Genomic DNA, 14,161 nt, shown 5'->3' on the forward strand with positions numbered 1-14,161 from the left:
CTGGTGAGGACAGGATCGGAAACGATACCATGTAACTAAAATTTTATTTCCTTCCCCACCTCCCTTGCAGATCGGGCAGGAATTTACTGTTTATTTTAAACTGCATTGTCAAAACCAAAACAAAATAGGCGAGCGGAGGGGTGGAGGAAGCAAAAGCAAACCAACAGCAGCACAGAGCCCCCTCTCTAACCCTTCTCGGTTGGCAGCCTCTCTTTCTCCAGCCAGCGGTGATCTCTCGTCTCCGGGCTCAGCTTCTCCAAAGCATCACCTCCAGAGAAGAGCCAGGGTGCTTCTTTTGCGATGAGGTCCTGCTCTGCTCCGCCTCCTCCCCCCCCAAGCCAACCTCTCCCCTCCACCCCAAGAAGTGAATGAGGACTGTAGAGAGCGCGCCTTGTTTGTGCGTGCGTGTTTAAGTGAAAGGAAAACCATCAGTTGAAAACCCTCCCCTCCCTTTCCCTTCGTTCTTCAGCGCCGTGTGTCTCTCTGCCTCCTTCTCCTCTCCCGGGCGCAACGAGCCACCGAAAGGCAAACTTTAGCGCTTCTCCCTCCCCACTGCGCTGCGCTCCGCATCCCTCCCCCACCCTCCCCAGGATCTCTTTTAAAAAAGGAAGAAGAAATTTCAGCCGCCAAACAAAATGCCAAGCGGATCGGTGTTGGGAGGCAGCCTTTGTCTCTCTCCTCCCGATCAATTCCACCCCAAGCCTTGTCAATTTCCCCGCTGCAAAAGAGCGTTCTTCTGCTTAAACGTCCCGCGTCCAAACCTCGGTTTGCAGGAATGAATTAGCGATCGCCTCCCCTTCTCTCTCTCTCTCTCTCACCTCTTCCTCGCCTCCTCCATCTCGTTACTCCTAGATCTCTCGGCTGGCGTTTATTTATATGGAGATCGGCGCTCTCTCTCTCTCCCCCACCCCCAACCTCGGATCACCACGATGCAAACCCAGGAGATGTTATTTCTGTTATTTAATATTCCTTGTTATTGAGAACATGCTTTTTTGAAAAACAAAAGAAATTTAGTTTTTGTAAGGACAGGCAACGGAAGGCACCCCACCTGCCAAGTCTTTGCTGGAGAGAAAATGAGTCTGAAGATCTGCAGATGACCTTCTCCACTCCCTACCTCTTTTTCTTCCTTTTCTTCCCGGGAGGGGTGAGAGGGGTTAAAAATGGCCAGGAGCCGGATTTGTTTTGATCGCGAAGTCCTTGTGGCAAGGATCTAAGTTCTCTTCTGCAGCCCACCATGGGGACCCCTGGGCAGGGCAAGGTGCCTCGGGTGGCCTGGCTTCTGCTCTTTAGCTTGGCGGTGGTGCTCTCCAAAGGTAAGAAGCAATTAACCTTATCTTTCTTAACTTTCTCTGCCTTCCTGAGCCTGGGATTCTCCACTCCACCCCCCCCCCCTTCTCAAGAGGCTGTTCCTGGGAGTTTGTGGGGAGCGGCTGTAAGATTTGTGAATGGGAAGCGGGGAGCCCTGATCTTTCTTTTAATTTAAATGTCAGGGAAGATCTGCCCCACTCACTGGGATTCACACTGGCAATTTATTAATCTTTAAATCCTGCCTAAGATAATATTGATTAGCACTCTGGCTAGATATTAAAATGGGTGTGTGTGTGAAAGAGAGAGAGAGATTAACTGGGCTTTTACAGCACCTTTTTAAGCGGCTACAAATGAGATCTATGTTTCATTCCTGTGAAATCACATAAAAAAAGATGCTCCCCAGATCTCATGATAGAGACATGGCTAATGACAGAGCCAGGCTTCCTCTGTTCCAGCAGAATCGGATGTCAAGGGGAAAGAGTCACCCCGGGGGTGTGTATTTGATTATTCATTTATTCTGTAAGGTCGGATGGGTGGCATCACAGCGCATTGGGCAAAGTTTTACTATGAAAAGCAGAAACTCTGTAGTGGGTGATTCATCCTAGCAATAGCCTTGGAATAGTGTTGATGAGGAAGCTGAGAACCTGCTATCCAGTGTTCATGCATGCAAGCATTCTGACACATTTTTGCATTTTTCTCTTTTAAAACAACAAAACACTCAACAATGGCTACATCAAAGTAAGGAATGCTCAGATGAACACCTCAAAATGTAGGGCTCTATGGTGGTGGAGCAATTCAGTGGGGTTGCTTGGAAAACTGTGGAAGAAGGGTTTATGCTTCTTCTGGGGAGTAGGTAACTGAAGGCACCTCTTGCAAGATGTTTCATTAGGCTGGAGGTTTAAAGGGGAAGGAAGAAATTCCCTTCTACTTTGTGAATTGGACAATAGGGTAGTTTCACCAGCTTGTCCTGTACATGCAGTCAGTCCTCATGGAGGGACATGGCTTCAGTTAGCTTTTGTTTAGGGTGCTGCTTAAGGCTGTAATAGTTCTTCCTTTTTTTGCCTATGATGCATCAAAAGTGTTGGCCAAAAATATTTCATCTACATTATAGCATGTGGCAGTGGAATTGACGCCTGTCCCTGGGTTGGCCCTGATCTCCTGTTGTAGTACCAGCTTTGGGAATAAGGTGCCTCTGAAATGAGGAAGTGCGTGTTGAAAAGCTACAGAGAGACCTGGGGAATTGAAGAAAAGGAATACGGAGATTTCTGCCTTCACAGCTCTTCCTTGCTTTACTTTTTGCCCTGTTGCATGTGGAAGAAGTAGAAAAGCCTTGTTTCTGTTTCTGTTACACAAGAAATACTGGCCATTGCTGTTTCTGTTCATGTGCTCCGAGCACAGGCATTCCACCTTTGCAGAGTACACCTGTTAGTAGATGGGAGGTATTCAGGGTAAAATCTTTGTCAGTCCAGTGGGGTCTACAAGCTTCAGCTGGAGAAGGGTCAGAGCTCAGTGACAAGGCAAAACGTCCCAGGAGCAATCACCAGGTAGGCCTAGAAAGGACCCCCTGTCTGAAAACCTGGAGAGTTGTTGCCAGTCAGTGTTGACAATACTGGGCTAAATGGACCCATATATATGGCAGCTTCCTATATTCAACTGCAGGTGGTGGTGAAATATGGGATATCTTTAACATTCCACCCCTATGTAAACTCCTTGCATGTAGAGGATGAGGCTAAGCCTTTGGCCCAGATGTGTGGGGTTCCTCTACATAGTTGTAGCTTTGTATGAGGTGTCTTGGAAATATGATAACAGGCCTTTAGGCCAGCCTCCCCAACCCTTATGCCCTCCAGATGTTGCTGGACCACAAATCCTACCAACATCTGCAGGGCCATTAGGTTGCCCTCGACACCATGTAACACATACATAAAGCATGAGTTCAAAACATCAAAGGGAACAAAGCATTTCATAATAATAAGCAAGCCTAGCAACAAGAAATAATAAATATAAGCAATGTCACAGCGATGACAGGGAAGTATGTGTATATTATTATTATTATTATTATTATTATTATTATTATTATTATTAAAATGCAAGCCCTATTTGCAGCCTGAACGGGTCAGAATAATGTGTGGAAAGGGGGCTGTAGCTCAATGACAGAGCATCTTCCCTGGGTCAATTCCTAGCATCTCGATGTAGGACTAGGAATGACTTTTCCTGATTTCCTGGAAAGACACTGCCAAACAGTGTAGACAGTACTGAGCAGGGTGGACCATTAGTTTGACCCTGTATAAGGCAGCTTCACATTCAGTATATGAATATTGCCACTTCTGGGCCTGGATTTGCATTTTTTGCCTCCCCCTGATGACCTATTTATTGAGCATTCATCTTCATTTGCTTGCATAAACCTCTGAGGAAGGTTAGACTGTACCCAGTCTTTATTGCACATTTGTGCCAATTTATTTGCAGAGACGTTATACCTCAACGAGTACGGTACTCATCCTGATTTAATCTACATTTGTTTGCATGGTGGTAATGTGACTTCCCATTAATCGTTCGTTCACCCCATACTTTTCAGGGCATTTTCTCATCACTTACCTAACTGCAAAAAAATCTTGTTATCTCCCTCCCTGCAGTGGATTTGTTACACCAGAGCAGCAGAAAGCTTTAATCTACTTTAATTGCACAAACCTGCATTCCTAGTATGTGCAGGAATCCCATCCGCAAAATATTGATTGGTAGCCGTACTCTGCAGGCCATGTGTCACCAGGGTTAATTCTGTTCAAGGGGAGGAGCTTTTTCTTGCAGCATGAGACTCCTCCCATTATGTCCAGAGCTTCACGTGTTGTTTTGAAATGGTTTCTGCACCATCAGATTAACATAAATTCACTACCCTAACTCTGTGTGCCTCGGGGTCACTTCATCCAATCAACAGTATTGTGTGAGTGCCTGGAGGCGGTTGGAGGATGGATGGCAGCTAACAAATTGAGGTTGAATCCTGACAAGACAGAAGTACTGTTTATGGAGGACAGGGGGTGGGGGACTCCCTGGTCCTGAATGGGGTAACTGTGCCCCTGAAGGAGCAGGTGCGCAGCCTGGGAGTCATTTTGGACTCCCAGCTGTCCATGGAGGCGCAGGTCAATTCTGTGTCCAGGGCACCTGTCTACCAACTCCATCTGGTACACAGGCTGAGACCCTACCTGCCCACAGACTGTCTTGCCAGAGTGGTGCATGCTCTAGTTATCTCCTGCTTGGACTACTGCAATGTGCTCTATGTGGGGCTACCTTTGAAGGTGACTCAGAAACTGCAATTACCGGTAATCCAGAATGTGGCAGCTAGACTGGTGACTGGGAGTGGCCGCCGGGACCATATAACACCGTCCCTGAGAGATCTGCACTGGCTCCCAGTTTCCGAGCACAGTTCAAAGTGTTGGTGCTGACCTTTAAAGCTCTAAACGGCCTTGGTCCTTTATATCTGAAGGAGTGTCTCTACCCCCATTGTTCCACCCAGACACTGAGATCCAGCGCTGAGGGCCTTCCCGCAGTTCCCTCATTGTGAGAAGTGAGGTTACAGGGAGCAGACAGAGGGCCTTCTCGGTAGTGGTGCCCGCCCTGTGGAACGCCCTCCCATCAGTTGTCAAGGAAATAAGCAGCTATCCTATTTTAAAAAAGACATCTGAAGGCAGCCCTGTTTAGGGAAGTTTTTAATATTTAATGCTGTATTGTTTTTAACACTTGATTGGGAGCTGCCCAGAGTGGCTGGGAGCGGGGTATAAATAATAAATTATTATTATTATTATTATTATTATTATTATTATTATTATTATTATGGCTACCAAGACTGTATGGTAGGGATGCCATGTTTGAATACCCATTCACGTGAAAAGAAGGGCTCCCTTCCTAGGCCAGTCCTACCATTAGACAGAATGTGATACCCAGTCAACGGTGCCAACTTGAATAAAATATTGGGGGGGGGGGGCGTGGCAGGCAAGCTCCATCCTGTATAACTGATCACATAACATGGCACACACACCATTTGAATGGAAATGCCCATTAACTTTGGGGTCCCCCGGCATCCTCAAATATTTTATCAGATATTTTTATTGGGGAGCTGAAGGGAGCTTGGCTCCTAGGATTTGGCTCCTATGCACCCAGTATCAGCTGTCTAGCATGAAAGGGCAGCTAGGTGTTGGTTATTTAAAGTATTATTGAAATTTTACTCACAGGGAGAGATGGCTGTGGAATCCTTCTGCCCCAGGTGTCAAAACATCTTGGCTAGCCTCATTGACTTTGCTGTTGTGCCTCAGGCAGTAAAATGTCTCCTACCAGTCTTTCTCCCTGCACATATGAAATAGCTGTATCAATGAGAGTGTTTGAGCCCAGATATTCTGGTTTTCTTGTTGCACGGGGAGATCTGCCAGCCGACTGTTGGCTGAATGTCTAAACTAGTCCCCGTTGGCTTTTGAGGTAGCAATGCGTGAAGGGCTTGTTTACTGGTTTAGATGGCTTTAAAGGGCGTTGGACAAATTAAGGCCTAGCCATTGCTAAAAGGATCCTGCATGTAGGCGTTCACCATTGCACACTGCTTGTGCGCTTCTTGGAGGCTTTTGATTGGCCGTTTTGGAAAGCAGAGTTCTGAGCCAAATGGACTTTTTGTATGTTGCTCTTGCAATCTTTAAATATTAATGCATGCTGTGCCTAGACAGGAAAACCTGGAAGTAACCATTCCAGTACTTCCGGGGTGCCACGGGACGCAACTTGAAAACACGTAACCTAAAGCGGATGCAACATGAGGTATGACTGTATCCAGATCAAGGGAAGTAATACAGTGGTACCTCAGGTTAAGAACTTAATTCGTTCTGGAGATCCGTTCTTAACCTGAAACTGTTCTTAACCTGAAGCACCACTTTAGCTAATGGGGCCTCCTGCTGCTGCTGCGCCGCCGCTGCACAATTTCTGTTCTCATCCTGAAGCAAAGTTCTTAACCCAAGGTAATATTTCTGGGTTAGCAGAGTCTGTAACCTGAAGTGTATGTAACCCGAGGTACCACTGTAGTTCCACTCTATTCTGTCTTCGTCAGACCACACTTGGTCATACCATCCAACTTTTTGGGTTGGGAAAGTGGGACATCCGTGCACTCTTTCTCCCCCCTCCCCGCCCAAACTGCACACCTTTTCTCCTGCCCCCCACCCGAACCACAAACTCTTTCTTCTGCTTCCTACCTTAACCGCATGCTCTCCCCACCTGCTCGATCTTTGCATCGCAGCCACTGCATCTGTCCCTCTGCCAGCTCTTTCTCCACTGTTGCCATAGCTAGGCCTCATCCTTCTTGCAGCCTACCTGGCCTTGCCGCAGCTGCTGGAAGTGAGGTGCCTGCATCAGGAAGTGGGTTCCAGATGTGTTGTGCCCGCTTCTGCGAATATGGCAGCAGCAGAGGTCAGCCACAACGGCAGTGGAGCCTATGGTGGAGGCTGCCCCAACCGACCTGGAGGCAGAAGAATCAGGACATCACTGAGGCAGCTTCTGTGAATTTGCGATGACCCACCCAATTAATTTGGGGCAATTGAGTATGCAAGCGAAGTAATAGAACCACTGTAATCTTCCTTGGTTAGTCCTCAGCTGGAGGTCCTGTGTCCAGTTCTCAGCACCACAGTTTAAGGATATTGACAAGTTGGAACATCTGCAGAGGAGGGCAACCAAGATGATCAGGGGTCTGGAAACCAAGTCTTATGACAAACGGTTGAGGGAGTTGGGTATATTTAGCCTGGAGAAAAGGGAGACTGAGAAGAGATATGATAATAGTTAAGTTGTGGGTGAACATATCAGATTACACAGCGATGCTTCAAACAACTCTTGTTTATTCAGAGGCCAGAACAGAACTGAATTGAAGGGTTCAGTCAGCCTGCTTATATAGAGCTCCAGTACAACGTAACTGTAACAATTTTCTAAAACTATCCAATCACTGAACGTCACTTTCCATCCCTTATTTGCATAACTATCTACAGTATCCCCCTGCTGGCCCAGGGTGAGAATTTCAGTACATAACAATAATCATCTTCAGATAGCTAAAGGACTGTCAAATGGAATAGGGAGCAAGCTTGCTTTCTGCTGTTCCAGATGGTTGGACCTGAACCAATGCATTCAAAGGACAGGAAAAGAGATCCCAACTAAACACTAGTAAGAACTTTCTGACAGTAAGAGCTGTTTGACAGTGGAATGGACTCCCTTGGAAGATGGTGAGCTCTCCTTCATTAGAGATTTTGAAACAGAGGTTGGATGGCCATTTGTCAGGGACTCTTTAACTATGATTTCTGCATTGCAGGGGTTTGGCATAGATGGCCTTTGGGGGTCCCCCTTCCAACTCTATACTTCTATTATTCTATGCTGTTGATTGGCAGGAGATGGCTTCTGCATCCTGGCGTGCCGTGAACATAAACAGGATGTTTGTTGTTTTTGAAGCTTGCTTTATCATCCACTCTGTGTTCTGCATATGTCTACACATCCCCCACTACAAAGAAATGCCAACTCCTATTGCAAAATACAAGTTTAGATTGCTATTGAAGCGAGAAAAAGGTCAAGGGAAGGAAACGTAATTCTGACAATCGCATAATATCTCTCTGTGTTGCCTGGGTGTGGCGTTGTTGTTGATGCTTCGAAATGCTCCAGTTTGAAGGCCTCCCCTCCATTATCTGCTTCCGAAGCAAGGATTGGGTTTGAACACCTCTTTCTCCTTTCCTGTCTTTTGTGTCTCCTTGCCTTCTGCACTGTCTACAACACAATGCGCTAATAGCAGGTGGCTTGCATACACTTGCAAGCAACCTTGAAATAATTCAGGGTTTACAGAACAGCACGCAGTGAGTTGCTCTTTTGGAGAAAAAGGTTCATTTTTGAAGTTGTTCATTTAAATTGTGCTACAGGTTGATGTTGATGTTCTTGCAGTGTGCATCTCTCTAGAAAATCTGGCTGCAGGGCTTGTTCAAGACATGTTGCTACCCAAAGCAAAGGGCAAGATGCCTGCCATGAATTGCACATGTGGAAGGTGACCAGACGGGCAGCTGAATCCTACTTCAATAGCTGGAAACTGGGATGTGGGGAAGGGGTAAGAGGTGGCAGCTGCTTCACACTGCCTTAGGATTGGAGAACTTCAAGTGGGAGCCTGGGACAAATATGATCCTCCAGGCCCTTTCTTCTGAGGCCACACACTTCACTGGCTCTGCTTTGCAGTCCCAGTATATTTTTTAGTTTGTCCTTGAAATCTGATAATGCCTCTTGCTTGCCTAGATGGAGGGTAGAGAATGGGGTGCGTGTCAAACAGGGTGCTGTACAAAGGGACAATCTGCCTTTGCTCCTCTGCTCACCTTTGCTTCTGGCCAGGCCCACCACTGGCATGTGAGCCCTGGAAGGTTGGCCAGAAGGGAATGTGTCCCTCAGGCTGAAAAAGGGCCCTCACCTCTACAGCAGTCCTTCCCCAATGGAGCCCCTGAAGCATCCGTTGCCTGAGGAGCCTGCCTCATGCTACCCAATAGTGAGGATGACCCTCACTGGACATTCTCTTGTTGGTAGTGGTAATTCAGAATTCTTCTGGATGGGTGAATTAGGGTTGACAAGTCACTGTTGTTAAAAAAACAACAACCAAAAACATCTTCCAGGTGACAATAACAGAGCATAAAAATGACAGAACACCTAATAACCCTCCGCATGGCCTCTAAACCAATTTACGGAATCCGCTGTCACAAAATGTGATGATGGCTCTTGATTTAGATGGCCTTGAAAAGGAGTTGGGGAGGGGGAAAAACTCCTGGATGGGTCTATCAATGGCTGCTAAATGGACCCTCCATTTTTAGAGAGAGTTTCTCTCCGAATTCCTACTACTAGAGAGGAACAATGGGAGAGGGATACTGGAAGACAAGATGCTGGATGAACGAGACTTCTGCAAGGTTGTGCAGGAGACCATTGGCTGCATTTCTAAGGTGTGTGCTCATACTTTTCATTAGAGAACTGTTTGGGCATATTTATTTACTTTGAAGTATTTAAGCCTGTGTGTTGTAGTGCTCAGAGGGCAGACTAGGACCTGGGAGACAAGGGTTCAAATGCTCTCTTAGCCATGAAGCTTACTGGGAGACCTTGGGCAGTCACAGTCTCTCAGCCTTGCCTACGTTGCAGGATTGTTGCAGGGATAAGATGGGAAGGGGAGAACCATGTTTGCATGCCGTCTTGGAGGTTCCACTATCAACCCTGTTGCCGGTTTGTTTTCATTGCTCTCTTGGTGGGTTTGCCCAGGGCAGGGTATCGATTGTGGCACCACCACTGAGAAGACCGTGCCCTGATGTATATTTCCTCTGGAGACTTAAAAATCTTTTTTAAAAAACAAACCCTGAGTTTTTATTCTCTGGGAAATTACAATTTTTTTCCAGAAGCTGCTGTACTTAAGATCAATGAGGTTTTGCTCTGATGCTTGAGTTCAATTTCTTAAACAAGGACTAGATAACTGTTGCACAGCTTCTGTTCAGTGATGTTCTACACTGTAATTTAGAATTGCAGGCTCACCTTTCTCTGGTAATAGGCTTGTAGTGATTTAGTGTGGCTTATAGTATTACAGCTAGGTTTGTTTGTTTTTCCAAAAATTCCTTGGAGATCGACACTATATAGAAGACTCTGCCATAAGTGGGTCAGGCTCCCACCTAAGGGGATTCTGCTTGAGGTTCTTCGGGGATTAAATTTCTGTGAATTCAGATCTGAACCGACTTGATCCATACCTCTCAGACTAATGCACAAATCGGAATATTATTAGCTTTTAGCTTTAGCACTTCTCTGAATTTTGCAATATAATTCTCTGCTAAAGTAAAGTATGCAAATGCAGAACATGCTTTAGGATAAACTACACTTAGGAATGCATATGTGCGTTTGTACATATTTGGTGCATAAAATACATATTTTAAAATACACATGGTTGAGATGGAATGGATGTATTATCAATTGCATTTATATCAATATATTTCCTCTAAGGAGTTTGGGTCTCTCCCCATCTACTTTATCCTCACAACGACCTTCTGAGGTAGGTCAGGCTGTGAGACAGTGACTGGCCTAATGTCACCTGTGTGGATGTGAACCCTGCTCTTCCAGGTTATAGTCCTACACAATAACCACTACACCTCACTGCCTCTCACTCACTTCAGCTTATATAAAATTTCAAAATTGTCACACATGCTTATTTGTCCACCCCTGTGTTGCACCAGTGCCACAGTCCTGTTTTTCCTTTCCAAAGTGTGTGTGTGTTGTGAAGGGAGAGGAAAGAAACCCAAAAAACTACAGCTTGAAAAATGAACCTCCTTTACCTTGTTTCTTCTTTAAAAAACTGCACAGAAGACAGAAACGTTGCAGAAGTAGGTTTTCTCCCCCTTGCCTGACAAACAGCGCCTGCTAAAATTGCCTCTCCCTTAGGAGAGCGATAAGACATGTATGGCAAAGAAATAAAAATGAATTTTAGGCTGGAAGGAAAGGAGCTGTGGGTAAAAATGATCTATACTGAAACCCCATAGGTTTCCATTCTAGCTATCACTCTTTCGAGGTACTGAGAAAAGCTGCTTTATACCAAATCACTCTGTTGTTGTGCGGAAGGTGTGAGGAATCGTCAACCCTCCAGAAGCTGCTGAACTACATCTCCCATCACCCCAGGCCATCGTTCATGCTTTCTGGGGCTGATGGGAGTTGTGGTGCAGCATCATCTGGAGGTTTCCCATACTTGGTCTATAGCATAGTGGTACAGTCTCTTCCAGGGGTGCAGAGCCATTAGTCAGGGGGCTGAATGTAGCCATTCCAGGCCTCTCTCTCTCTGCTCCTCAGAACTCTCTCCAGGCCTCACATACTCCCCTTGTTTCACACCCCACAACTGTTCATTTGGGATGTGTCCTTGCAGTCTGATGATGCCTCTTGCTTCTCTGGGTGGAGGACAGAAAGGGCCATGTGGAAACCAGTCTACTGTACAAAGGCAACTTTTTGACCTGGTGCCCTGCCCACTTTTGCCCCAGACCCCACCCACTATTGGCATGTGGCCCTTTGGAGGTTGCCCAGAAGGGGATGCAGCCCTCAGCTCGAGAAAGGTTCCCACCCCTGGTCTACTCTGATGGGCAGCTGCTCTTCAAGATTTCAGGCAGAGGTCTTTCCAGGCCCGATCTGGAGATGTCAGGAATTGAATCAGGGACCTCCCGCATGCAATGGAGATATGCTGTACCACTGAAAGATATCTTCTTTGTCTATTTTATCACACCCATTTGGTCAAGAGGTGTATCCTAACTGCTAGGGTTGCAACAAGCCGGTATTTTGCTGCTCTGCTGCTTCTTTGGTTAATTATTTTGGGTCTGAAAATCCAACAGATTCTCCCAGGTTCTTCCCTTGGCCGGAGAGGTATTGTCAAGCTCTCGTATAAGCCATCAGGTTTTGCTTTAGTTAACACTCCTGAGCTGTCAGATTCCTTCCTGAATCCATTAAGCGCCTGGTCCAGCCTTTCCCTGCAACCAAAAGGGAGGGTCCATTGCCAGCTAGTTCACTTTGACAAAGTAATGAAGGGTGAAGGGCCAAGGCTCTAAAGCAGCCTTCCACAATCTAGTATTGTCTCAATGCCATTGTACAACTTTCCCCATTATCTCTGACTCATGGCCATTCTTGACTGGGAGTCCAGCAGTCAGCTTGTTGTTTAGTTGTTTAGTTGTGTTTGACTCTTTGTGACCCCATGGAGCAGAGCACACCAGGAACTCCTGTATTCCACTGCCTCCCGCAGTTTGGTCAAACTCATGTTGGTAGCTTTGAGAACACTGTCCAACTATCTTGTCCTCTGTCATCCCCTTCTCCCTGCGCAAGTGCCTAAGGGCCCCGCTCCTGCCACTCACCACCTAGCCCAGGGCGGGGCCAGACAGGCCTCATAAGGACTGCTGCTGCTGCCCAGGAGGACTCCCCTCCCACCAGATGTCAAAGGGGAAAATAACTACCAAAATTTTAGAAGACATCTGAAGGCAGTTCTGTTTAGGGAAGCTTTTAATGTTTAATAGATTATTGTATTTTAGTGTTTTGTTGGAAGCCGCCCAGAGTGGCTGGGGAAACCCAGCCAGATGGGCGGGGTATAAATAATAAATAATTATTATCATTACTTGTGTCCTCCATCTTTCCCAATATCAGGGTCTTTTCCAGGGAGTCTTCTCTTCTCATGATGTGGCCAAAGTATTGGAGCCTCAGCTTCAGGATCTGTCCTTCCAGTCAGCTAGAGGGCACCAGTTTGTAAAGGCTGCCATATGCCTTGCCTCATCATTGTTTAGTTTGCTGCCAATTCCCCTTCCCCCAGTAGGCACTTTATATTCACACGCCTCTTCTGCCTTTGGGATAAGCAGGTGGTGCAGGATGGCATTGGTGGAGGTTGGTCAGTTAGGGAGAAAGGGGCACTGCCCCACCAATCCCAGTCTGCCCTCAGCCAGCCCCAACCTACCTGTCCTCCTACTGACCACCAGTCCAGAGGGTGGGACTGCATATCATCTTCCACTTCCTTGGTCTCAGTGTTGCCCTTAGAGAACTCCACAGGGAGAAAGGTGGGGACTCTGGCTCTGCCTATCACTGATTCTGGGCCTCCCTGCCTTCTGCTGCTCCAGTTCCAACAGGCACCATCCACCACAGGCTGGCAGATGACTGGAGTAATGAGTAGCACCCACCTCTGGCCCAGGGGAGAGGCTTCCACTTCCCTTCCTCTACAGCAGACTCTTCCTGCCGAGAGTTTCTTCAAAGAGCAGAGCACGGCCCAAATAATAAATTCAGATTAAAACGAGAGATGTTCTGCCGGCGTACCATTTTATTTGTCAGCTCCAATCCTTAATGCAATTTGGTTTCTAATATTTTCCCCCTGCATTGCTCTTGTATTCCTCTGCCTTTTCTTTTTATTAGTTTCTCGGCGGTGGCAGCCTTCTTGACACCAGCTAGCATTGTTCTTTAATGTATTAATAAAAGCTGCATTATAGAAGAAAGTAAAAGAAAAAAAATAGAGTATTGAGAAAGAATCCAAAGATAATCTTAGTGTGTGTGCATGGGTTTGTGTATGTGTGTGTGTTTGTCTGTCTATCTTGAGAGACAATGGAGTGCGCCTCTGTGGGTTAAGTCAAACCGCTGCATTAGCAACAACGAAGTGACCTTCCTGGGGTGCAAGTCTGGGCAGCGTGGATGGAGGTCCTGGGCTGTCCAGAAAACAGGACTCTCCTCTCAGCCTTGCTGATGTGGTCCAAAGGAAAGCAGAGCAATACGTTTGGCACCAGCTTGGCGGCAGGAGTTGCCAGAAGGAGGTGTAAAAGGTGCCATCCAACCAGTGGCGTAGCGTGGGTTGTCAGCACCCGGGGCAAGGCAAGTAATTTGCGCCCCCTAACCCTGGATTTGCGCCCCCTAACCCTAACCCTATCCCTAACCCTAACCCCCAGATGTTGCGCCCGGTGCGGCCGGCCCCCCCCTGCACCCCCCACGCTACGACACTGCGTCCAACCGTCTTAGAGACTCCCCTCTGGATTGACTCCTTAGCCTTTTCATCTCCTGAAGATATGCTGAAACCACTTTCTTCACTGTTGTACTCACCATTGGTCTTGTTTGCTCAACCCACCAGACCCTGTCTTTGCATGCAGGCAGAGTCCCTAACTCACCGAGGGTTTGAGACCCACCGGCTACCCTCACCTGGTTTAGCTGGCCAGTCAAAGCCGTTTCCTGGGGTGTGGCCGCTGTTGCATGCTTTTCGGAGCCACAGGTGAGAGGTGAGTGCATGGTGGGGACCAAAGATGAACAAACTCCCCCAGAAGGAGTACCATGTGTCCCCCACCAGAGGTACTACAGTACTACC

At 47.0% G+C, this 14,161-nt stretch overlaps 1 protein-coding gene across 1 annotated transcript in view; it reads left to right on the forward strand.

The window, feature by feature from the left end:
- Window positions 1-297: 297 nt before the first annotated feature.
- LOC309330533 (transmembrane protein 132D-like) overlaps window positions 298-14,161 on the forward strand; it is a 457,965-nt gene continuing 444,101 nt past the window's right edge. The window contains exon 1 of the mRNA XM_081842227.1: window positions 298-1,313. Coding sequence (XP_081698353.1) covers window positions 1,235-1,313 — 79 coding nt within the window. The 5' untranslated portion in view covers window positions 298-1,234. The remainder of the gene's footprint in view (window positions 1,314-14,161) is intronic.

The sequence above is a fragment of the Podarcis erhardii genome (genome assembly GCF_964252035.2).
Source record: "Podarcis erhardii genome assembly, chromosome: 15".
In the NCBI taxonomy this organism is placed as follows: domain Eukaryota; kingdom Metazoa; phylum Chordata; class Lepidosauria; order Squamata; family Lacertidae; genus Podarcis; species Podarcis erhardii.